At 41.4% G+C, this 27,250-nt stretch overlaps 1 protein-coding gene across 1 annotated transcript in view; it reads right to left on the minus strand.

Annotated features, from left to right (window-relative positions):
* Positions 1-27,250, minus strand: part of ZNF652 (zinc finger protein 652) — a 73,462-nt gene that overhangs the window by 36,828 nt on the left and 9,384 nt on the right. Inside the window, exons 2-3 of the mRNA XM_033917424.1 lie at positions 26,602-26,749; positions 14,717-14,832 (exon numbers count right to left, since the gene is read on the minus strand). Coding sequence (XP_033773315.1) covers positions 14,717-14,832; positions 26,602-26,749 — 264 coding nt within the window. The remainder of the gene's footprint in view (positions 1-14,716; positions 14,833-26,601; positions 26,750-27,250) is intronic.

A 27,250-nucleotide genomic window follows, 5' to 3' on the forward strand; every position in this document is an offset into this window, starting at 1 on the left:
AAGAACATGCATTAGTGCACTTTCTTTAAGAACATAAGAATTGCCGCTACTGGTCCATCATGCCCAGCAGCACGCGGCGGCCCTCTGGTCAAAGACCAGCGCCCTAACTGAGACAAGCCCTACCTGTGTACGTTCCTGTTCAGCAGGAACTTGTCTAACTTTGTCTTGAATCCCTGGAGGATGTTTTCCCCTATGACAGACTCCGGAAGAGCATTCCAGTTCTCTACCACTCTCTGGGTGAAGAAGAACGGTTCATAGACAAAACCGCCGAAGAAAAAAGTGCGCGCCGACAACTGAGCGCAAGACGGAAGTGTGCGCCGAAGAAAAAGAGTGTTTTTAGGGGCTCCGATGGGGGGTTTTGTTGGGTAACTCCCCCACTTTACTTAATACAGATCGCGGCGGCGTTGTGGGGGGTTGTAACCCCCCTCATTATACTGGAAACTTAACTGTTTCCCTGTTTTTTAGGGAAAAAGTGAAGTTTTCAGTAAAATGTGGGGGGGTTACAACCCCCCCAAACCCCCCACAACGTGGCGCGATCCCCCACACCCTCTGTCGGAGCCCTTTAAAACAGTCATTTTCTTCGGCTCCGCGTTGCACTCAATGTCCCGGCGCGCTTTTGACCTGACACCAGAAGAACTTCCGCACGTTCATACGGAATCTATCCCCTTTCAATTTTAAAGAGTGCCCTCTCGGTCTCCCTACCTTGGAGAGGGTGAACAACCTGTCCTTATTTACTAAGTCTATCCCCTTCAGCAGAGGGAGTGAAATTCACCGTCATATATTGACTCAATATGGACATAGCACCATGAAGCAATGAAAGGTTTATGAGTGGGTAAAAAGGGTTTAAAGCAGAAAAGACAGGTGTAACCGCCGAAGGTCGTTCTGTTTGCCCATCAACACTGCACACACAAGAGCACATTGACTGACGGATAACGGTGTCTCAATTGGCTGCAAATCTGGATATCAGCTATGGTTCTGCATTTGCTATAATGCATGACGACTTGGGATAGAGGAATGTCTGTGCACGATGGGTTCCCAAAAGCTTACTGATCTGAACAAGCAACAGTGTGTGAAGGTAGTGACCCAGTGCATGAGATGATATGAAGAAGATTTAATTTTACCCAAGAACTGCACTACCTCTTGGACAACAAAGATTTCCACATCCTTAAGTATCAGTCAGCCAGAAGGAGGTACTAACTATAGGCTACCATTATCATGCATGTGGATTAGGAACTCCTAGGTAGCTTCTGGACCATTCTGTTTGTAATAGCAGCATACGAGAGGCATCAGATTTCTACACTATATCATGCCTTACTGCAGGGTTGCCCAAGTCCGGTCCTCGAGATCTACTGGCAGGCCAGGTTTTCAGGATATCCACAATGAATATGCATGAGAGAGATTTGCATACCAAGAAGGCAGTGTAGGCAAATCTCTCTCATGCATATTCATTGTGGATATCCTCAATGAATATGCATGAGAGAGAAATTTGCATACCAAGAAGGCAGTGTAGGCAAATCTCTCTCATGCATATTCATTGTGGATATCCTCAATGAATATGCATGAGAAGAGAGATTTGCATACCAAGAAGGCAGTGTAGGCAAATCTCTCTCATGCATATTCATTGTGGATATCCTCAATGAATATGCATGAGAGAGAGATTTGCTTACCAAGAAGGCAGTGTAGGCAAATCTCTCATGCATATTCATTGTGGATATCCTAATGAATATGCATGAGAGAGAGATTTGCATACCAAGAAGGCAGTGTAGGCAAATCTCTCTCATGCATATTCATTGTGGATATCCTCAATGAATATGCATGAGAGAGAAATTTGCATACCAAGAAGGCAGTGTAGGCAAATCTCTCTCATGCATATTCATTGTGGATATCCTCAATGAATATGCATGAGAAGAGAGATTTGCATACCAAGAAGGCAGTGTAGGCAAATCTCTCTCATGCATATTCATTGTGGATATCCTGAAAACCTGGCCTGAAAATCTTGAGGACCGGACTTGGGCAGCCCTGCCTTACAGCCATAGAACTACAAGAAATTAAGGATCCACAGTCTAATATTTAATAAAAATAATAATTTTATTCTTATATACTGTCAAAGCCATAGTAGTTCTAGGCGGTTTACAATAAAAAGAGCTGGACAATCAGCAAAATAATTACAATGAAAGTCGAATACATGTAGGTAGGTTAGAGGAATCAGAGAAAGGGAGAAAGTCAGAATAATAGACACAATGTAGGGACATCGAGAACATGTAAGTAGAATACAGAGATAAGGCTTTAAGAGTTCTTGGTTACAAATCGGTTAATGGATGGACGGATCATGCAACCAAGTCGGCTACATCACGGCAACACGCACAGTGAGGAATCCATCCTGTGATGATTCACGGCAGAGTATAGGAGCGGTTTGCCAGTGCCTTCTCCCGTGCAGTGTGCGGCTCCACTAATGTTTAATAATAATTACTAATTCTGCCTTTTGTTCACAGAATTTAATCTACATTTTTCCCTGGAGAGGAGCTTGCTGCATCAATACAAGCAGGCCTATTTTGTATTCATAAATTTCCTTTTCATTTACAGAGGGTTCTGTTTATATTACTGAATGACTCACTCATGATTTCCTAGTTTAGGCGATAAGGATATTCCATGGTGACTTCTCTTAGCATTATGCTTGTGTCAACATCGTTCTTTGTGATGTGTTTAATACTTCAGTGACCACATGAGAATATGTAATACTTTGTGTTTAAAAGAGTTACTTTTAACACTTTTTGCAAAATATTGTAACTGACATATCTTTATTTGTAATTTGTTTACCTTTAACAGTTATTTATGGCATAATCACTAATATGTCCATTACTAACAATTTATCTTTCACATTATCCATTTTTTCATGTTTCATTTTGTTCATGAACATCTTTTTGAATTCTTCTTGTATTTTTATTTTCCTGTCATAGATTGAATTATGCACATCTTTTTATTGTGAATAGTTTCCATAAGCCATTATTAAAAATGGACTTGGGAAAAAGCCACTGCTTATTTCTAGGATAATCAGTATAAAAACTGTTTTACACTCTTGGAATCCTGCCAGGTACTTGTGACCTGGATTAGCTACTGTACTTGAGGGACCTTTGCTCTGTCCCAGTTAAAGCAATGCTTATGTAATCTGTCCATTTTTCAGACAGGCTGATAACATTGTTTTTGTGTCAATGGATTCTTTTGATTTTTGTTTATACCATTTTCAAAGGTACCATTGTGACTGATTTATGCTATAGCAATGAAGTGAAATAAATAATATAAAAGAGTACAAAAAATTAAATGCATATTTAAATTCAATACAGCAAACAACAAATACAGAAGGTCTCAAAACTTTTCAAATATAAGCTTTTTCAGCTAGACATAAGTTCATATCTCATGGACCTCAGTAGTACCAACTACATGCTATTATACTTTAAAGCATGCAGAATCATTGGCACCCCTGATCGTCATTGGTCCCATGTAAATTTAGTCATTTTTAAGATAATTTTGTTTTAGGTTTATATTATATTAGAAAGCATATAACTTATCTTTAGCTACGCGGGTGGGGGTACGCACTCCGACGTAGACTACGTTTCGCCCTTTCGGGCTGTATCAAGGAATCCCCCTGCAAGATATTAAAAATGTAATTGTAATATCATTCTACTATAATAAATTACACTTCAATAGTTTTAACATAGTTTTAACATAGTTTAACTATTGAAGTGTAATTTATTATAGTAGAATGATATTACAATTACATTTTTAATATCTTGCAGGGGGATTCCTTGATACAGCCCGAAAGGGCGAAACGTAGTCTACGTCGGAGTGCGTACCCCCACCCGCGTAGCTAAAGATAAGTTATATGCTTTCTAATATAATATAAACCTAAAACAAAATTATCTTAAAAATGACTAAATTTACATGGGACCAATGACGATCAGGGGTGCCAATGATTCTGCATGCTTTAAAGTATAATAGCATGTAGTTGGTACTACTGAGGTCCATGAGATATGAACTTATGTCTAGCTGAAAAAGCTTATATTGAAAAGTTTTGAGACCTTCTGTATTTGTTGTTTGCTGTATGCGATTTTGGAAGGTTCTAAGAATACTATAGCCACAGTAAATTTGTATTTAAATTCAATGCCATTTGAATCCAAATTCACATTCAATTTCAGGCAGGCTCTGCACTTATCCCCCTTCCCTATCTGGCTCTGCACCGGGGTCCCCCCCTCCCTTCCTGCCCTATTAGGCTCTGCACCCAGCCCCCCTCCCTGCCCTGTACCCTCTCCCTCCCTCCAGATGCCTTGCAGGGCCTGCCACAAGACCTGGTGGGCCAGGACATGAGGAATCCCTCTCACCTCCTGTCCTGACCAACTCGAAAAACGTTTACCCACCCTCCCGCCTACCTTTAAAATCCCCGGTGGTCAAACGGTGGGCTGGGACAGGAGTGATGCCTTCTGTCCCGGCCAACTGTGCCTTCCTTTTACCTCCCTCCTACACATACCTTTTACCATTCCCGGTGGTCCAGCGGTGAACCGGAGTAGGAATGGCCTTAAGAACATAAGAATAGCCTTACTGGATCAGACCAATGGTCCATCAAGCCCAGTATCCCGTTTTCACAGTGGCCAATCCAGGCCACTAGTGGCCACAACCCAAGGAGTAGCAATATTCCATGCTACTGATCCAGGGAAAGCAGTGGCTTCTCCCATGTCTTTCTCATGCTCCTGCCCCATAAAAAGCCGCTAGTGATTGGCTGCCGCGAGTTCTCATGAGGCCTGCGAGAACTTGTGGCAGCCAATCATTAGCATCTGTTATAACATAACATAACACCGGGTTTCTAGACCGCATAACCATAAGTTCAATGCGGTTTACAAAAGCTTATTAAAATAATACAGTAAAGACTATTAGATCAAGAATTTTGAAAAGAGGAAGGTTTTCAGTTGTTTTCTACATTGTTCATAAGAACCAGCTGTAAGCAATAGATGTCAAAAATCTCTATCACAATAAGCTGCTTGATATGATTAAGTGTTCAAGATAATTTTCACTTTTGCATCCCTTGACTGATGGGAAAACAAAAAGGGCATGTGACTTTCTACTATTCTTATAGGAAGCTAAGAGAAATCCATCGACTAAGTATAATGGGGCTAATCCAAATGTAACTTTGTAACATAAGCATCCCAATTTAAAGATAACACGGGCTTGTAAAAGGTACTCAAGGAAATGATCTACTCGAGGAGATGATCTACACTCTGGAATTCTCTCCCACCTGACAATCGATCAGAAGAATCCCTCGACAAATTTAAGAGCAAACTCAAAACATTCTTATTCCGGGACGCATATCTAATATGAGAGAAGAATATTCCTACCACTCCTCCCCAGATCAATGATGAAAGTGAACAGCTTTTAAGAAGCAACCCCCCTCCTTCTGTTTCTTTTCCTCCCCTTTTCCTTTTATTTATTTATTCATTCATTCATTCATTCGTTACAAATTATATAACAAACTCAGGAATATCCAATTACAACTATCAATATAAACATTACAAAGAGGAGAATAAAATCATTCAACGATCTAGTCCACATTATCTGGCCGGAAGTACCTTTCCTTTACCAAAATCAATTTAGTATAAGGAAAACACATTTTACCTTCTAAGCAGGCCGAATGTGGTATCTATACATTTCTTCAATTATCCTCCCTAGTAGGAAAATAAATCCCCAAAAATATTAAGTCTAGGATACTGTTTGAACCAGTTTATCAGATAGGGGGTTGCTTTTTTCTTAGATACCCTTGTAAATGTGTAATCAGATATCGTACTTTAAAATATGTATTTTTTGAACCAGCTCATCTGGCGGCTTTCCTTTCTATGAAGCGCCTTGAAAATGGAGAAACATCTGTGTCCAAGTAACAATTTAGCTCTCTTTCAGCAACAGATAATGTGATTTGGTTTGGTAGTTATATCTTATTTTATATTCCTATTCTCAAGTCTTGGATCCCAAGTGTGTGATTAAGTTGAGAAATATTTTCCTTTTCTTTACAGTTTGGTTTATCTTCTGGATTGAAAGTAAACTTAAATATTATGTTTTCTTAATTGCACTTTCTGTACAAGATGATATGCTTGTTAAATAATGAGCAAATTTATAAATAAATTAAAAAAAAAAAAAAAGAAGAATTGCCAGTGCTGAGTCAGACCAGTGGTCCATCATGTCCAGCAGTCCGCTCACACGGCGGCCCTCTGGTCTAAGACCAGCACCCGAACTGAGACTAGCCCTACCAGCGCACGTTCTTGTTCAACAGAAACTTGTCTAACTTTGTCTTGAATCCTTGGAGGGTGTTTTCCCCTATAACAGCCTCTGGAAGGGCGTTCCAGCTTTCCACCACTCTCTGGGTGAAGAACTTCCTTACGTTTGTACGGAATCTATCCCCTTTCAACTTTAGAGAGTGCCCTCTTGTTCTCCCTACCTTGGAGAGGGTGAACAACCTGTCCTTATCTACTAAGTCTATCCCCTTCAGTACTTTGAATGTTTCGATCATGTCCCCTCTCAATCTCCTCTGTTGAAGAGAGAAGAGGCCCAGTTTCTCTAATCTTTCGCTGTACAGCAGCTCCTCCAGCCCCTTAACCGTCTTAGTCGCTCTTCTCTAGACCCTTTCGAGTAGTACCGTGTCCTTCTTCAGGTACGGCGACCAGTGCTGGACGCCGTACTCCAGGTGAGGGCGTACCATGGCCCGGTACAGCGGCATGATAACCTTCTCCGATCTGTTCGTGATCCCCTTCTTTATCATTCCTAGCATTCTGTTTGCCCTTTTTGCTGCCGCCGCACATTGTGTGGACGGCTTCATCGACTTGTCGATCAGAACTCCCAAGTCCCTTTCCTTGGAGGTCTCTCCAAGTACCGCCCCGGACATCCTGTATTTGTGCATGAGATTTTTGTTACCGACATGCATCACTTTATACTTATCCACATTGACCCTCATCTGCCATGTCGATGCCCATTCCTCGAGTTTGATTATGTCACGTTGCAGATCTTCGCAATCCCCCTGCGTCTTTACTACTCTGAATAACTTCATATCATCCACAAATTTAATCACCTCGCTCGTTGTACCTATGTCCAGATCATTTATAAAGATGTTAAAGAGCACGGTTCCAAGCACCGAGCCCTGCGGCACCCCACTGGTGACGCTCTTCCAGTCCGAGTATTGTCCATTTACCCCCACTCTCTGTTTCCTATGCTCCAGCCAGTTTTTAATCCACGTGAGTATTTCACCCTCAATTCCATGGCTTGCAATTTTCCAAAGTAGTCGTTCATGCAGAACCTTGTCGAACGCCTTCTGAAAATCCAGATATACAATGTCGACCGGATCACCCTTGTATATCTGTCTGTTTACTCCCTCAAAGAAGTGCAGTAAGTTCGTCAAATACGATCTACCTTTGCTAAAACCGTGCTGACTGGTCCTCATCAGCCCATGTCCGTCAAGGTGATCAATGATGCTGTCCTTTATCAGTGACTTTACCATCTTTCCTGGTACCGAGGTCAAACTCACAGTACTCCAGGTGAGGGCGCACCATGGCCAGGTACAGCGGCATGATAACCTTCTCCGATCTGTTCGTGATCCCCTTCTTTATCATTCCTAGCATTCTGTTGACACAACCCAGAACAGGGAATAAGAGAAAAGCACACACTGGCAAGAATGAGGATGGCACAATTAAGCAACCTGTATCTCCTAAAAACATCCAGCACAAAATTCCACGCTCTTCTTCTAAACTGGATACAAATCTCGCTAATAAACGGCCACTACCCTTCCAACCTCAGCGAAATCATCATCACCCCGATCCTCAAAGACCCCAAAGGACCGATAGACCAAACAACCAACTACAGACCTATTGCCTCTATTCCACTTTACGTCAAAATAATAGAAGGACTAGTTGCCAAATTCCTCTCCAATTACCTAGAAAACCGTAACATACTCCATCCCACACAATCCAGCTTCAGAAACAACTTCAGCACGGAAACACTACTAGGATCCCTCCTGGACACAGCCAGACAACATCTCAGCACAGGAAAAAAAATGATGCTCATACAACTAGACCTTACCGCTGCATTGACTTGGTGGACCATAACATTCTACTACAAATCCTGGATACAATAGGTATCACAGATAAAGTATACACATGGTTTGAAGGATTCCTTAAATCAAGAACCTATAGAGTAAAATCAGACAAACAAAAATCTGAACCTTGGACAAACCCCTGCGAAATTCCCCAAGGATCCCCTCTATCCCCGACTCTCTTCAATCTCTATACAGCCTCCCTCAGCTCTCACCTGGACAAACAAGGCATAACCTCCTACAGCTATGCCGATGACATTACAATGTGTTTTTCCAGCCCATACTAATTACGGTTTTTACCCATCCCGCCTACCTTTTCATTGGTGGTCCAGCGGTGTATCCTGCCTGAGCCCCTCCTGCCGATGTCGGAAGCCAGCAGCACACCCGGGCCTGCACGCGCAGGAGCGAGCTTTTAGAACTCCCGCCCCACCCTGCACCGCTGACTGACACACTGCTGTAAGTTCTCACGGGATTTGTGGTTCTCGCCACAGTGTGGCAGTGCCGCGAGAACCACAAGTCCCGTGAGAACTTACGGCAGTGTGGCAGTCAGTGGCACGGGTCGGGAGTTCTAAAAGATCGTTCCTGCGCATGCCAACCCAGCCCGGGTGTGCTGCTGGCTTCCGACATCGGCAGGAGGGGCTCAGGCAGGATACACCGCTGGACCACCAATGAAAAGGTAGGCGGGATGGGGTAAAAACAGTAATTAGTATGGGCTGGAGAAACGCACTGTAAACTCGGTCACATAGGTCGTAAGTTGACAACAACATGTAATAAGAGGGATTTTTGAACTCTAGGTCACTTATAAGACATATTTTGTTTTCCAGAGCTAGAACCATTATTTATAGGTCTTTGTCCTATTACTGACATCTACTGGTCAGAGGTGATTACTGCAAACTTCAAACCTACCTTTTTGGTCCTGAATGTGAAACTTAGCATACTGTCCTTGAGGCTCTGGATTTCAACTTTCTACCTAAGAATCTAGATTTGGTTTCTAGAACTTCCCTCCCATACTTTTCTATGTTGTTGGTATCAATAATGGCTGGCTCCTCCCCAGTACTTTCTAAAATCTTATCTAGGTGAAACATGAGGTCTGCTACCTTCACATCAGGCAGACAAATTTGGCAGTGACTTCATTGCCAAGTGATCCTCATGCCCCAACCACCTAGCCACATACATTCCTATAACTGAAGTGTGTGTTATAATGGTCATCTGAACCTTTTTCTGCTTCATACTCTTTCCTGGAGACATATCCTCATCGTGAGAGAATATTGTATTACTGGATACAGGTCCTGGCTACAAGATTACCCACCGTCATATCATGGTGAAACTCTACTTCCAGGTGTCCTTTCTCCTTCAAGATGGCACAGCAGCTCTCAAACTAAAAGTTGGACTTTTCTACAACATGCCTGAAGGTCTTTGCTATACAGGCAGTCCCCAAGTTACAGACACCCGACTTAAATTCGACTCATACTTAAGAACGGGGTTGCAGTTTCATTTGATTTCACTGAGCATATTTCCAGTGGTATAGATTCCTTCCTACACGTCTCCTGTAGCAGATTCAGGAATGATGCATGGGCACAATGGTGGTTGTGCATTCTGTACCTTAGAGGGAACATTGGTAGGGACAGGTGGCCCTTTTGTCAGCTGGGAGCAGAAGTAAGCAGCAAGAATCTTAAAATCTACAAGTTCTGAGTTACATACAAATCCGACTTAAGAACAGCTTTAAAAACGTAACTTGCTCTTAACCCAGGGACTGCCTGTATATCTCTTTATATACTTGAGGTCCTCCCAGTCTGCTACTTTAGCTCCAGTGTTTGGACTCCAATGCCTTTGTAATAAGTGTACACATAAGACCTCTCATAAACTGCAAAAAAAATCATACATGTGGCATTTAACGGAAAAACTAGATGCTGCTGGACTCCTGTTTTAATCTTAGTATTCATAAGTTGTTTAGTTATTTAAAGCTGCTAACAGAGTAGAAATGCAAAAACTAGCAAATATCCATTCAAATTTCTTGGGTATATTTAAGCTATTTTATGTTTGCTTCTCAATGCAAAGGACCTATAAACAGTCTACGGTCAAAGGCTAATCATTTGCTAATGAAAATGTTCCTTTCCATGCTCCTATCTGGCATAAGAACACAAGAATAGCCATAACTAGGTACAGACTCCTAAGTTGGACCCTAGCATCTGACAATTATAATTTGGATTATTCTTCCAAAAGGTGCATCACTTTGTATTTCTTCACATTAAAGTTAATCTGCTATTTGGATCCCCCGTTTTCTAATTTCCTAAGGTCTTCCTGCAATTTTTCACAGTTATGCTAACTACTCTGAATCGCTTTGTGTCATCTGCAAATTTAATCACTTCACTCTACATTCTGATTTCCAGATCATTTATAAATGCGTTAAATAGCACCAGTCCTAGGACTAGATTCACTAAGCTTTGCGAGCCTTCTCCGACCCCGACCTGATTCACTAACCTCCTGGCCGATCCACCTCCCACCCAGCAACGATTCACTAAACAGAAGAGGGAACACCGATTGGGCTGGCCAATCCAAAAAGAAGCGACGGCTGAGGACCGGTCGCTCACGTCCTTGCCAATTGTCCTGCTCTCTGCCGACCTGTCCCTGCAATGCGAGCCCGTGGTTTTAACCCATGGGTTAAATGCATGTTCTGTTCTAGCTGGCTGCAGCATTTTCTGTAATCCCCCCTTTGTTTTGACCTCGCTTGTGCGGTCTGTGCATGCATCTGGATTGTTCTGCAGCAATCCATGCAGTCGGTGTGGGATGTGCCTCCGATCAAATAATTTGCATGAGGACTTTTAGTGAATCAGTCGCCCAGTAAGACTCGGCCACGGATCTCTCACGGTTCAGATCGGAAAGGTGAGTTAAGTGAATCTAGGCCCTAGTACAGATCCTTACGGCCTTTCACTATTCACCCTACTCCACTGAGAAAAATGACCATTTAACACTACCTCTATTTTTTTTATTCAATAACCAATTCCAAATCCACAATGGAACATTGCCTCCTATCCCATGACGTTTTAGTATTTTCACTACATTAACTGGCTCAACTTTATCCACGTTTATTTATACCTTCAAAGAAATGAAGCAAATTGGTGAGGTAAGACTTCCCTTGGCCAAACCCATGACAAAAAACCATGTTTGTTTACATGTTCCATAATTTTATTCTTTATAATAGTTTCCATTATCTTTCCCAGCACTGAAGTCAGGCTTACCAGTCTGTAATTTCCAAGATTACCCCTGGAATCCTTTTAAAAAATCAGCGTTAAAACTGGCCACCCTCTAATTTTCAGGTACTATGGATAATTTTTGTGAGTGGAGTGGAAAGGGTAGATGTGAATCGCTTGTTTACTCTTTCCAAAAATACTAGGACTAGGGGCATGCGATGAAGCTACTAAGTAGTAGATTTAAAAGAAACCAGAGAAAAATATTTCTTCACCCAACATGTAATTAAATTCTGAAATCAAGTTAGCTTAGAAGGGGTTAGAACATAAGAATTGCCGCTGCTGGGTCAGACCAGTGGTCCATCGGGCCCAGCAGTCTGCTCACGCGGCGGCCCTTAGGTCAAAGACCAGTACCCTAACTGAGACTAAACTTATCTGCGTACGTTCTGGTTCAGCAGGAACTTGTCTAACTTGAATCCCTGGAGGGTGTTTTCCCCTATAACAGCCTCCGTAAGAGCATTCCAGTTTTTACCATTCTCTGGGTGAAGAAGAACTTCCTTACGTTTGTACGGAATCGATCCCCTTTTCACTTCAGAGAGTGCCCTCTCGTTCTCTCTACCTTGGAGAGAGTGAACAACCTGTCTTTTATCTACTAAGTCTATTCCTTTCATTATCTTGAATGTTTCGATCATGTCCCCTTCACAGTCTCCTCTTTTCAAAGGAGAAGAGGCCCAGTTTCTCTAATCTCTCACTGTACAGCAACTCCTCCAGCCTCTTAAACATTTTAATCGCTCTTCTCTGGGCCCTTTCGAGTATTACCTTGTCCTTCTTTATGTATGGCGACCAGTGCTAGACGCAATATTCCAGGTGAGGGCTTACCATGGCCCGGTACTGCGGCATGATAACCTTCTCTGATCTGTTTGTGATCCCCTTCTTAATCATTCCTAGCATTCTGTTCACCCTTTTTGCCGCCACCGCACATTGAGCATACGGCTTCATTGACTTGTCGACCCTGGAGGGTCTCTCCAAGTACTATACCTGTATTCGTGTATAAGATTTTTGTTATCAACATGCATCACCTTACACTTATCCACGTTAAACCTCATTTGCCATGTCGCAACCCATTTCTCGAGCGTGTTTATGTCCCTTTGCAGGTCTTCGTAATCCTCCTGTGTCTTTACTACTCTGAATAACTTCGTATCGTCTGCAAATTTAATCACCTCACTCGTTGTACCAATTTTCAGGTCGTTTATAAATATGTTGAAGAGCACGGGTCCAAGCACCGAACCCTGCGGCACCCCACTCGTGATGCTTTTCCAGTCTGAGTATTGTCCATTTACCCCCCACTCTCTGTTTCCTATCCGCCAGCCAGTTTTTAATCCATGTAGGTATTTCACCCTCGATTCTATGGCTCGCAATTTGTCGAACACCTTCTGAAAATCCAGATATACGATGTCGACCGGGTCACCCTTGTCTATCTGCCTGTTTATTCCCGCAAAGAAGTGCAGCAAGTTCTTCAAGCAAGATCTTCCTTTGCTGAAGCCATGCTGGCTGGTCCTCATTATATTGTGTCCGTCAAGGTGATCAATGATGCGGTCCTTTATCAGCACCTCTACCTTCTTTCCCGGTACCGAGGTCAAACTCACCAGTCTGTAGTTTCCCAGATCTCCCCATCGAACCTTTCTTGAAAATCGGCATAACATTCGCCACTTTCCAGTCTTCCAGAATCCTTCCTGATTTGATTGACAGATTGGCTATTAGTTGAAGAAGTTCAGTTATAGCCCCTTTCAGTTCCTTGATTACCCTCGGATGGATGCCATCTGGTCCTGGGGATTTATCATTTTTAAGCCTATCAATCTGCCTGCATACCTCTTCTAGACTAACCGTCAACCCTGTCAGTTTCCCATCTTCGTTTCCTGAGTATAGCCTGTCGGCTTCCGATATGTTGTATATATCCTCTTTGGTAAATACAGACACAAAAAATGTGTTCAGTTTGTCAGCGATGGCTTTGTCCTCCTTTAGCACTCCCTTTATTCCATGGTCATCCAACGGCCCCACCGCTTCCTTCGCGGGTAGGTTTCCCCTTAACATATCGAAAGAACGGCTTGAAGTTTTTTGCCTCCTTGGCTATTTTTTCCTTGTAGTCTCTTTTGGCCCCTCTTACCGCCTTATGGCACCTGCTTTGATGTTTGTTCTTTTTCCAGTTTTCATCTGTTTTTGACCTTTTCCATTCCTTAAACAAAGTCTTCTTGTCTCTGATCGCCCTCTTCACCGCTACAGTGAGCCAGGCCAGTTCCTTGTTCTTTTTCCTCTTGGATCCCTTGTTGATATGCGGTATATATAGATTTTGTGCCTCGGTGACTGTATCCTTAAAAAGGGACCATGCTTGCTCTAGTGTTTTTACAGTGCTTATCTTCTTCCCCACCATGAGTCTCATTCCTTCGTAATTCCCTTTTCGGAAGTTCAGTGTCGTGGCCGTCGTTCTGGATCGATGTTTTGCCCCTGTGTCCAGGTTGAAACGGATCATAGAGTGATCACTGCTTCCCAGCGTCCCTTCTACTTCTAATTTCCTAAAAGAGAAGTCCATAGGCCATTATTGAGATCCACTGCTTATTCCTAGGATAAGAACATAAGTAGCATAAAGTCTGTTTTACTCTTGCTAGGTATTTAGGACCTGGGTTGGCCACAGGATACTGGACTTGATGGACCTTTGGTCTGATCCAGTATGGAAATCTTTATATTATGTTTTTAATGTGGACTTACAAAATGAAACACAGAGGAAGAATAATCCAAATCATATAGTTACAGTGGTTAGCATAGCTAGGTTTAAAAAAGGTTTGGACAAGTTTCTGGAGAAAAAGTTCATAGTGTGCTATTGAGACAGATGTGGGAGAAAGCCACTGCTTGCCCTTGATAGGTAACATGGAATGTTGCTACTATTTGGGTTTCTGCCAGGTACTGTGACCTGGATTTAAACTGGGCTAGATGGACCATTGGCCTGACCCAGTATGTCTGCTCTTATTAGATGGTTTGGTGAGGATGCAGGTAAGGCCATAAGACCAAGTACAAAAATATGAGAAGAGGAGATAGGGTTTGATGAGGGTTAGAGAAACAGTTATTTATGCAGCTCATATCTCAAGACAGGTCAAAGGAGAGAGTCCTTGGTGAGGAGAAGATATTTTGTCTATCCCTCTTCCAATTGATTTTATATCAGGCTTTCTTGAGAGGGCTTCAGAGCATTTCTAAGGTGATTTTGCATTATCTTTACAATGGCTTAACAAAATACTTTTCTAAGGTGCCTCTGTAAAATTAATGAGCTCCAACATAACACATATGATCTAGTGTAAAAAAATATCATGTGCTCTACTCACTGTGACTGCAAAAGTCACCACCACATATGGCTTCTCACCTCACATCTGAATGGCTTCTCTCCAGAATGTTGCAGGGAATGCACCTTCAGCGACATGCTGCGTTTGAATGATTTTCCACAGGTTTCACATGTAAATGGCATGTCCTTTGTATGTGCTGCAACATAATACATTCAACTCAGAACCGCCATCATATAGAAACTGTTAACAAGCAGGAAATCAGAAAATAAACTTTTTTGGCATGAAATAAATCTTGTACCTCGTTCTATAAACTACATTTTATTTGGTTGCTATTCTAGGTAGTTATCGACTAGTAAAAACTTCAGTTTTCTCTGGGACCTATACAGTTAGTATGGGAGAAAGGAAGCACTCTAGAGGTCAGAATAACCGATAGGAAACCAGAAGGCCTGGGTTTAAATCCTGCCTCTGCCAAGAAATGTTTACTTGTAAGCTCTTTATAACAGGGGTTAAATTTATTGTAAAATACCAAACTTTGGACAGGGAATACCTACTCTATCTGAATATAACTTGCCTTGAACTACTACCGAGAATGGTGTGAGCTAAATCCTAAACAAAAGACAAAAAAATAATAATGAAAAAAAATGTACAATATAAATAAAGACTTATGTTATGTTACAATCTTAGAAACCCTCTGCAATCCATAACAAGATATTAATGCATTAAGTGCTATGGAACTCCCTTTGTGTGTATTGCTAGATTTTCGTTGGAAGTATGTCTCTTGATTTGTGTGAGTCTGTGTTTACTTTGTGTATCTGTGGACAGATGTCTAATTTTATTTAAGAGTCTCTGTATATCTGTGTTCTATATGTGTAACACAGGAAATGTCAGCAGATGAAGACTTGCATGCTCCATCCAGTTTACCCAATAGGGTGGCAAGAGTTGAAGCTGGCACATCATAACTCTGATGATCCGTGTTTTCTTTATTATCTGCTTGCATTCTGACTATAAAAGTCTCTGTTTTTATTTATTTTGTTTTCTATCCCATCCTCCCCAAAGAGCCCAGGATGGGTTACAGGTCAACATACACAATATACAGTTAATAATAATAATAATAACTTTATTTTTGTATACCGCAATACCACAAAACAGTTCAGAGCGGTTTACAGGAGAAGAGACTGTACATTTACAGCGAAAATGCAGAGTCTGATTAACCAGGGTAAAGTAACCAGTAACAATTAAAATTAAAAAGTAAGATAGGTACTTAGAAATTCCCTTACTGTCCCGAAGGCTCACAATCTAACTAAAGTACCTGGAGAATAACAAAGAAGTGAAAAATAGAGATAGAGGAACAGGTTACAATTTGCCATAGTTGCCAGCAGATATCGGAAGTTCACTGAAAGCTGAATTGCAAGCTAAAGTGGAGACTGACACCCATTTTGGAAGACTTAAGAGTCTTTCGCTGTTAACCATTTGGCTTCCTGAAGAAATTTTGAAACGTGGCACGTCGAGGCCAAAGAATTATACATAAAAGATAGTGCTTTTTAATAACACAATCTTTCAAGTCATGCACATATAAAAGTGTGCTAAGGTGGAAGTTTTGCAATGATTGGGTGGTGAGGTTTTTTGGGGGGCTTTCTGTCCCCTTTTTCCTCCATGTCTCTGAGCACAATCTATCCACTGATTAAAGTATAAGGAATATGGAGTTTCAAGAGGACTTTTAAGAAGTTACCGCAATTACACTAGCGTGTTTTTTGTTTATTTTCATAGTTACAGTACAAGTTTTTAAGGTACAAATTTTTATCCTGACACATACTAGGGATCTAATACCAATATCCATAATATACAGTTTACAGGTTAAATTAGTCATAGTTACAGTGCAAGATTTTTCAATACAAGTTTTTATCTTAACGTGACACGTGTATCAATATAAGACATTCAAGTTCATGTTTCAAGTTCAATGAAAATTTGATATACTGCCCGTCAGGACTGTATGAGCTCAATCACAGTACATTGTAAAGATCCAAAATCATGACAGAACTCCAGACAGTGTGCTACGTGGGACACACATATCGACAGCTGAAGATCAGATTGATTGAGCATAGATCTTGCTTGAACACTCGGCGTATAGAGGAGCCTCTGGTAGCACACTGTCTGGAGTTCTGTCATGATTTTGGATCTTTACAATGTACTGTGATTGAGCAGGTGGTTTATTCCACTCGCTGTGGTAACTGGAGACGTCTCCTGTGGCAGAAGGAGCAAAGGTGGATCTATCTGTTAAAATCGGTGCAGCCTGATGGATTGAATGCCCGGATTGAGTGGGCGGCTTTCTTTGGGTCCTGAAGGTTACTGGATTGGTGGATGTTAGCAAGGGGAGGAGTTTGTGCTGCTTTTTCAGCGTGTGTGCTTTACTGTTTTTCCTGCACCTTTTTGTGATTCATGACGTGGTGGGTGTACTAGAGGAGCACCGAAGGATCCGTGGACTGGCAGATGAAGCCGTGTGGATACCCCTGACGCAGCAAGAACTGGCGAAACAGGAGATTCCCCGTTGGGTTGAGACATATCTGATGGATTGCGACATATCTGATGGACTTTGGCAGCTAAGTGGTTTTTTTGGCCTAATGCTATGATTTCGGATCACTGTGCCTTTGGGCCCTGTTGCCACATTTTTTTCACGTGTGGGGTTATGTACCCCTGGTGCTTTTGAACATTGACTTTGCAAGCTATTACAGTGCTTTCTTCACCCTACCGGTTTGTTTGTGTAGGAGTGTATGTGAAGTGGAGTTTTTTGCCAAATGAAGCTGAACTGAGGCTTTTTCTCCACTTCTTTTTTTGTTTTTTCTGTTTGATTGCGTGTTTCTCCTGCTGTGGATGGTTGGGTATATGTATGTTTAAGCCTTGTAGAGTTGCTGAGCAGGTTCGTTTGTTCTGTGTGGGGTTGTGTTTGAGATATTTACAAGGATTCTTCCCCAGGATCCAGGGTCTTCCAGCTGAGGAAATTCTCTTGCACATTTCCACTCCTGCCACATGCACCACTGAGAGAACCAGAAGATAGGCCTCCACCCATCGAAACAGCCTTTGGGTTTCCAAGCATAGAGAGGTACTTTTGGTGCCCCCTTAGCGACTGATATAGGCCACTGCCGTCGTTTTGTCCGAGAAAATTTGAACTGCTTTGTTCTGTAAGGTGTTCCTAACTCCTGGAGCACCAGGAAGAGGGCCTGAAGTTTCAATCAGTTGGTTGACCACTTGCCCCATAGCTTTAAAGGCCAGTGTTCATCATTAGAAACACCTATGAAGAGATGCAAAAAAGACTGAGTTTAAAATTAAAATAAACACGAGCAGAAAAGGCAAGCTCCTACTGTCTCACTTGTAGGAAGACAACTGAGAAATTGAAGGACAGCCCAGAGGTAAGGGAGGAGGAGCAAAAAAAATGCAAATGAAGCTGAGCTAGAAAATCACGTGGTGACAGAATTCATCACCATTCCCGTCCCCACAGAAAACCACGGGAAACCATCCTCATGTCACTCTTTAAGGAGAAAGAGAAGAATCAGAGTATGAAGGGGCACAATCACTGATCTTCAAGCCTTGCATTAAAGGAGTACCCCAAGGAGCGCTACTGTCCCCACTATTATTCAGCATCTACATCAGACCAGCCCTCAACATTGCAAAGAGACACAGAATTCACATCCATTCCTTCATGGATGATATACAACTCTACATCCCACTGGGTGCGGCACGGGTTACACAACTTGAGACTTTGCAGACCTGCTTTGAGGATATTAAAGCATGGATGACAGCCAACAAGCTCCAACTGAACCCATCTAAGACTGAACTATGATGGATTTGTCAAGAGCCTTGCCTCGCCTTTTGCTCATACATCTCCTGGGACAACACCATTTTGGAACCCAAAGACCAAGTGTCCAGCTTGGGCATCACATTGGATGCCAGCTTGAATATCAGCACACATTTCCAAAGTAGTATCCACCTCCTTCTACTACCTATGACAACTTAAGCCCATCTGACGCTAATTCTACGACAATGACTTCATCCAGCTGTTATATGCCTTTGTACTGTCCCGCTTGGACTACTGCAATGGCTTATACACTGGTCTACAGGCTAAGGAGCAACATTGGCTACAGAGAGTCCAAAATGCAATGGTGAGACTACTAAAAAACCTCAGCCCTTCGACCATGTCTCACTCCCATTGAATCAGGCCCATTGGCTTCCAATACATATGCGCACCATCTTCAAACAACTAATGTTAGCCTTTAAGCGTCTCCACGGCATGATCCCCAACTACATAGTGAGGAAACTTCCAATCTACCACTCTCGGCAGCCCCTCCGATCTTAACTTGAACTCAGGTTGTGTAACCCTCCTGAAAATTACCTACACCTGGAAATGGCCCGGAAGCGATCCTACTCCTACAGCATGCCTAAACTATGAAACCAATTCCTCCCTGCCATCAGGGCAACTGACAATCTACTGCCCTTCTGGAAAGGCAGTGAAGACACTACTATTCACGAACCACCATGCTCCTGTTCTCAAACTTTAACCGACCAAGACATGGCGCACCCGTAACACCCGAGACTTTCTGTCAACCATACTTGTTCTCTCATCTACCGCAGCCACGCTGGTACCATTCTTAGAGTCTATATATAGTATGTGTGTTCTTAGATTTACTATAGCATACATGTTCTTAGTTTCTCCTTAGCATGTGTGTTATTGATATCAGTCTTAAATTATCTGTAACATTTGTGTTGTGGATCCTGTTGACTTCTGTGTATGTATCCTTGTAACCTGTTCTGGGTTCCTCGGGAGTACAGACTATAAAACTAACTAACTAAATAAATAAAAATTGAAACGGTATGCATTGGGGACACTGTCCTGGGTACTATTTAGGTTGAACCAATGGTCATTGTTGTAGTATCTGTAGTTAACAAGTACATACTTGACAACTATAATCCATACTGTCTCATTACTAGACATTCTATGTAGACATGCTAAGTTTACACAATACCAATAGGAGTATATATAATTTCTAATATGCTCGTAATCAAAATATGTTTATCGATACATCAGCCTTTTGTTATGATAAATAAACAACTTAAACAATAAAAATGAAATAAATTATTGTGCAAAGTGCTCAGTGCCCTTTGTCTCCTGCAAGGTGGTGCCGCTAGGAGATCAAATATGGGACCATCATGCCACTTTTCAGTCCCATCAAACGTTCATACTACATTGGTTACTTCTATTGTGCAATAGAGGGAGAGCAAGGCTCAGAATGAGAGGGAGCTTTCCACACACCAGCCAGCTGATTTTAACACATTGCATTGAACAATAGAAGTAACCAATGTAGTATGAACGTTTGATGGGACTGAAAAGTGGCATGATGGTCCCATATTTGATTTCTAACAAGATGGCGGCCAGATAGGTCATCAACTGGGCTGTCTCCCTCACCCTATTTTTGTTTTTGTTTGTATTTTGCCTTATTTGGTTTTTATTTTGATTTTACAATTTACTGGTTTTGTTTTGATCTCTGTTTCTTTCATCCGTGACCTCCACTGCTGTTTAAGTTTATTTTGACTCACTTATTTGATTTTCCGGTTTGTCAGTTTGTACGGTTCAGTGGTTTGAGGTGGCTTCTTGTTGTTGCTCAGCGTGTTCCTTGATTGCGACTAGGAGGTGCTGGACTGGGTCCTCGTCCTTCTTTGAGGGAGTGAGATGTCTGATTTTGGCTCCTTTGTCATCTGCATGCCGACAGCTGCGTTTCTCCCGCTTCTCTGCTTTGAAGCCGTAATGGTGGGAGGAGGACGGCGCGTCGAGTGAGATCGGGGGCGGTGCTTCTGAGGAGAGGACAGCCCCAGGGAGATCCCAGGATGTACATCTGAAGGAGCGGTTTGGCCTGCCTGGAAAGTCGCTGGTGCGTTGGAGGGATCCTTTGGAAGATCGTTAGAAGCAGCCGTTGGACCCGATGATGGTGGCAGTTGGCAGTGGCCGTTTAAACAGCTGATGCATCGAGATGAAAGTGGCGATGGTCCGGCTGTTGCAGAGGTCATCTGAGCCAAATATCTAGTTTGCTTTGACACTCTTTTAATACATCCTTATGGCTGAAATACTGTTTGGTGACTGAGCGTAACACTTCTGGACTCAAGGAGTCACTTCATGACATGTCCTAGTGCCTGACTGGAACTTATTTAATTTTTATACATTTATTTGTTTTTTAATCCTAATTTAATTTATTCACTAATTTCATATTGGGATGTTGATTCTTGTCTTTATCTCTGCTTTATTTTTATCTTTACCATTTTAATTATTGTTATGAAATCTTTATGATCATTCTCATTAGATCATATTGGCTGATTGGAATTTATTTTTTTTTATTTTATTTTTTTTAATTCTTTATTTGGATTTTTTAAAATAAACAACAATTGTGCTTAACAGGCAACATACGATATTAATACATCCAATATTCCTATTAGTGATCATGATAATTCAAAAAGGTAATACAAAAATAAATCCATTTTCCTATTGGATCAATATAATATAACAAAAAAGAAGTAACCCATACTTTTTTAAATGTAGTCCTCAATAAGAGAGGGAGGAGACAAAGAAAGAGAAATTCTTCCAGGAAAGATCACATATTGGAAATTTAAAAGGGATTGGAATTTATTTATCTTATATATATTTTTATTTTTATTTTTAATTTGTATCTGTATCATTTTTATTTCTATCTTTACTATTTAATTCCTAATTTAATATACTTACTGAATTCTTGTTAGAATATTTATATTCTCGTCTCTATCTCTATCTCTATTTCTATCTTTTACATTACATTTGTTTACTATTCATTAATTATTCCTCAGGTACTTTAGCAAGATTGTGAGCCTTCGGGACAGTTAGGGAATTTCCAAGTACCTAACTTTTAATAATTTTTATTTTATTCTATCTTCAATGTATTCTGTATTGTAAACCGCTTAGAAACCTCACGGTTATTAGCGGTATATAAGAATTAAATTAAATTAAAATTAAATTGATAGACATGCTAAGTTTAACATATGTCTATTGAAATGATATACTATGCATACAGCCTATTGAACAGGTATAGTATATCAAATCAAAATATCATAACGATTAAATATGATCTAAAAGCAAATCATTCATGTAACTAGCAAAAAACACAAATATTATTCAAAAGATCATACCCAATTTAGAGTCTAAAGGGCATGCTTAAAAACCATTTGGTCAAGTAGTATGTATAATCATTTCCATATGTAAACATGAGAAAAGTGCCATTCAAATGTGCATTTACCGTAGGCACTATTCCTTAAAGGGATGCATAAGTGGCATAATGTAAGGGGGCCTCTGAGTGGGCACAGCCTGGATGTGTTTCTCACACATTACTGTGCACACTACTTGCCATGCTTTGACACACCCATTTACGCTTGCCATAAGTCGGCATGCCTACTACATTTTAAGCGCATGAATGTGGGTTTACACTAGTTTCTATAATGGAATATAGGTGCCCAGATGCTGTTAAAGAGTAGGTGCTCCCTGTACTGATTTCAGATGCCTACATCTGGGTGCCCCTTTATAGTATTGCCTCCTTACCCCAAATACTGTAAGTGTCAAAACAATGAAATATAATCACGTACACTTATCTGAGTTCTTGAAATAAACCAAGTCTCGACGTTAGCATTTTGGCATCCACAATGACTTTGTCTGGGGAACTTGTGGCTAAGAGTCCATCAAGAGTTCTTTAACAGAGTTATGAAAACCTGGGAACACACAAAAAATAATTAGAAGAAAAAAAAATGAAATAAACAGTCTGCATCAAAATTGCAAGAAATCAGCTACCATTTCAATCAAGGCTGCACCAAATTTCAACAACACCATGAAAATGGAATATGCATACGAGATGGAAATTAAATCATTCAGACCTCCAATCAAAAAAAGATCAAGTTCTCAACAGACAGACCAATCATTTAAGCCAAAAAGAGCAATGGTACTCAAATGATAAATCCATTGTTCACAATGAAGCAGAAGGGTGCTGAAATCACATACTCCTACCACATCCCTGCTTGGAAACTTCAGGTTGATCCAAAACAGTGAACAACCACCACACTGGCCATATGGTTGACTCAGTAGACAGTTGATGACAAAATAGAGTAAACCAAAATATATCTCAAATATATTTTAAATTTGAGCTCTTTAATGAGCAAAAAGAAGAGGCGCTGCAAATTCTAGATATTTTAAAACAGACATGGCAACGCCCAAGTGGCCAATGAACTGTTTGTCCTCAGCCTTTCACTAATACAATGTTTACTGTGAATGGTCGACATACATTAGTGAAGGTTTCTACTATCTGCAGGGTTATTTATTTGAGTTGGGGTTTTTTTTGTCCTTTCATGATGTCCATCTTTGAGAAAAGATGCTCTGCATGGACACATTTGGTCAAAAATAAAAGTTGCACTCATAAAGGAAGAATAAAAGTGCCCTTGGTTTCTTACTGCTAAACATTTAAGGATCTACATTTCATTGTATTGGAAGCAGGGAAAGGTTGACTTCAATGCTCTGCTTTGACATAAATAACGATGGTTTTATTGTTTGAATACCATTGCTCTTTTTGGCATAAGTAATGAAATTGACTGTATGTTGAGAACATGATCTGTTTTGATTTAAATTTCCATCTTGTACATCTGCTCCTGTTCCATGGTGTTCTGAAGTTTGGTGTGGCCATGCTTAGAAACATAGAAACATGACAGTAGATAAAAGCCAAATGGCCCATCTAGTCTGCCCATCTGCTTGAAATAGTAGCACATTTCTTACAATTTTGGTGCAGACTGTTTATTTCATTTTCCCCTAAGTACTGTGTGTTCCCAGGTTTTCAAAACTTTAGAAAAAACAAAACAAAACTGCTGATCGACTCATAACTCACTAGTTCCCTTGACAAAGGTATTGTGGATGATGAAATGTTAACATCAGAACTTGATTTTAAGATCACAATTATGTTTCACTGCTTTGACACTTTATTTGGGGAAAATAATTATACTTATCACTTGTCACTGAAATAAGATCAGTCAAGTAGTGTTTATGTACAATACCCCTTTACACTTTAAATTTTTATGATTCTTTGAATAAAGAGAGATTATGTACTTACCTTGGTAAACTCTTTTTCAGTAAATAGGGGATACATTCTAGACAAGTGGGTAGTATGCTAATGGCCGCGTGCCATATGCAGAAGGAATCCAATCCAGAATTTTTCTGGGACTTCAATGTGCTCTCTAGCTTCACCTACAGTTAATACCCAAGCACGTGCGGCATCTCTCTGCTGAGGGTGAGGGGACTTTCCCCACTTTTCAACAACTACAGTCCCGTTGGGACCTTCCGGCCTCGCATTTTTGGGCTTATTTGCAAGCCAGACACTACTATTTTTCCCTAACACGAAAGTGGGGTGAGCAGTGGGCTTTTGGCAAATTGGACGCCTGTTTGGCCCTCTTCCCTTCTCACGTAAATACCCTAGCTACCTGGTATAGGCTCTTAAAAACTGCTCTTCCCACCTCTTATCTGCATAGGGTTTCGGCCCAATGGACTCGTGATCTGGCCCTTGAATATAATGAGACCCAATTTTTGGCCCTTTTTACTAACCTTATTCAATTCACGAGCTCTATGGACCTCCGGGAGATGCAATATAGGATCTTGCATCGGGCTTATGTTTCTAGGGCTAGAGGGCAGGCTATGGGATTGTGGATCGATGCTACTTGCTCTCATTGTCGGAGGGCGACGGGCACACTAGTACATATGTTTTTGGAGTGTCCCCATTCGGTTCTGTGGCTCCAGGTTCTCCCTTTTCTTGATGGCCTTCTTGACCGGACGGTACCCAGATCTTATGGCCTCTTACTCCTGGGAGACATGGGGGAGGTGTCTGCTGCGGGGTTTTCCCCACCATCCCAGAAGTTTTTATATACTGCACTCCTGGTGGTGAAAAAGATTCTGCTTTTACATTGGGTGGAGGTGGCGCCGGCTTCCTTTAGTCAGTGGCTCAACAAAATGCGGGAACTAGCTACATTTGAACTTCAGACCTATGCAGCCCCTACTAGTAGTGATAAAAAACTGTATGTTTCCTTATGGAAGGCGTTTCGGGTTGCGTCTGACTCTGCAGTACCTGCTTCCTTGCCTTGATCTGGTCCCCTTTTTGGATTTGGAGGCATACCTTCATGGGATTTCGCCCCGCAGGTCTGGTCGGTGACTCTCGAAACCGGATGCTTGTTGTTTGTTTGAGGTGTGCTTGGTGTATGACTGGTGTGGCTTGTATGGATTGCTTGAGAGGGATGCTTTTGTTTGCTGGATGAGTGGGGGATGGTTGCGAGAGGGATTGTTACTTTTGAAAAATGATTTTGCAGTCTTTGGTATCTTTAGGAGGGTCTTTTGGTGCACATACCTGAACCCGAATTGGCAGGGTTCTCCTTATCTCTCTAGCTGATTTTGTATTTCTTCCTTGCGATTGTTTCGATTGCATCTCTCCTGTTGTACGGCTTTGTATTTACCAGCGATTTACTTTTCTTCTGTACTAGTATTTTGGTCCTCAGTTTGGGCCTTGTTGTTTGTCTTTGACTGCTTTCTCAATAAAAATTATTACAAAAAAAAAAAAAAGAATCATCAGGGAGAATCGGAAGCGCTTGCTCAAGCTCTTCGACAGAGGTAGACAATCCAGCGCCGGGCCGTACTGCTCTCAATGGGAGGCGGATGACCATGGTCCTGCCACGCCACCACCGCGGCTCCAGTGCCACTGACTCCAGCTCGAAAGCGAAGATCTCAGGCAGCCGGCTCCAGATGAGCAGGGAAAAAGTTTATCTGTGCATTAGTGCCGTACATGACAGAGCACTGCTGGGCATCGAGCTTTAGTATAGACACACCTTCTGAGTTCGCTTGCAGAAGGAATAAATGAGGAGTGTGCTGTGCTCCGTTACAGAAGGGGAGAAGTTCTTAAAGTGATACCCTTCTGCAGTTCGCGGGAAATGGTACGGACTCCTGTGTATCTGCAACAAAAGTGACTAGCCCAGACTCACAAGGAGCTGCAATGGGAACTGAATTCACAACGTCAGGATACTGTGGCAGCTGCTCTTACTCCTAGGCCACGCCTCTACTCCTTTGGACTTGAGACAAACATGGGGCTCCTTTTACTAAGCTGCGATAGCTAAATTGCCCCGCGCACTAGACGCTAACGCCAGCATTGAGCTGGCGTTAGTTCTAGCCGCGTAGTGCGGGTTTAGCGCGCGGGGAAATTCTGCACGCGCTAAAAATGCTATCGCAGCTTAGTAAAAGGAGCCCTTGGTATGAAATCCTCAGTGAAAGATTTTTCACCTCTGATGGTCCAACAAAAAAAAATTACTGTGTTTATCTAGTGAGATTGTTTATGAAGATTATAAATCTGACATCACCATATTATTTGCATGGACATCTACTGTAAGATGACGATTTCCTGCCTAGGATGCTGTGGAGCAAAACAAAAGGAGGGTCCCGTTCTTGAAAAAGCCTTTGGGCGAAACTGGTTGAACCTTAAGGTCCTTCCCGAGGTTTAAAAAAAGAATGAAGAAATAGCTAAAGTTAAGTACAAAAGTTTTAAAGTTGTATAATAAAAGTTTATCGATTTGCACAAAGCATAGAATATAGAGCACAAGCACTTTTAAAAAAACCAAGGTCTGATGACGAATAAAAGCCAGAAAGAGAAACAAGCCTTCAAATAATTTGGCTAGTGGTTGGCTGGAACTGAAGACCATAGAGGTACTTAGAAAGGTATTATCTGAAAAAAAGATCACTTAGAAATTAGGCACTTTGAAGTTTATTATATGCCGTTGTGGATTGATGGTGTATATTACATAGACAACGTCATAAATAACATTGGGCTATTTTAATACATCAATTTCCTGCCTATGGCATACCATAAAAAAGACGACAGGAAAAACTCACCAACCATATGTTTTCGAACATGTGCCATTGTGTAAAACTTCTTTTCACAAATCTCACAAGAGAATTTCTTTTCTGCATATCCATGGACAATCTTTATATGTTCATGAAGAGACCAAAGCTTCTTAAAAGATTTATTACAGGAAACACACTGTAGGAACAAAACAAGGGGACAAGTGAAAAATAATCACTTAATGGAACCACTCTACAAAAGAATGTTTGACTTGAATTTCTGAGTGATACGACAGCTGTGATAATCCACTTTTTACAGCAACATATAGAAATAAAAGAAAAGGAATAAATAAGACTAACTTAACCCCCTTTTACAAAACCGTAGCGCGGTTTTTAGCGCCGGCCACGGTGGTAACAGCTCAGATGCTCATAGGAATTCGATGAGTGTCATAGCTGTTACCACCGCGGCTGGCGCTTAAAACCGCGCTATGGTTTTGTAAAAGGGAGGGTTAGTGCATCGTTGGATTAGCTTTATTCTTTTTGTTTTATTTCTATATATTATTTTAATTTCCGAGTAGCACTTCAGGTTAGTTGAAGTATATTTTCAGTAGTAATTTGCAAAGTACTTTTTTGCATGCTCAGTTCCTTAAACTAAGCATCCTGGTCTCACACAATAGCTGACACCCACAATTCACAATAC

This window comes from Geotrypetes seraphini, chromosome 13, assembly GCF_902459505.1.
Source record: "Geotrypetes seraphini chromosome 13, aGeoSer1.1, whole genome shotgun sequence".
Taxonomy (NCBI): domain Eukaryota; kingdom Metazoa; phylum Chordata; class Amphibia; order Gymnophiona; family Dermophiidae; genus Geotrypetes; species Geotrypetes seraphini.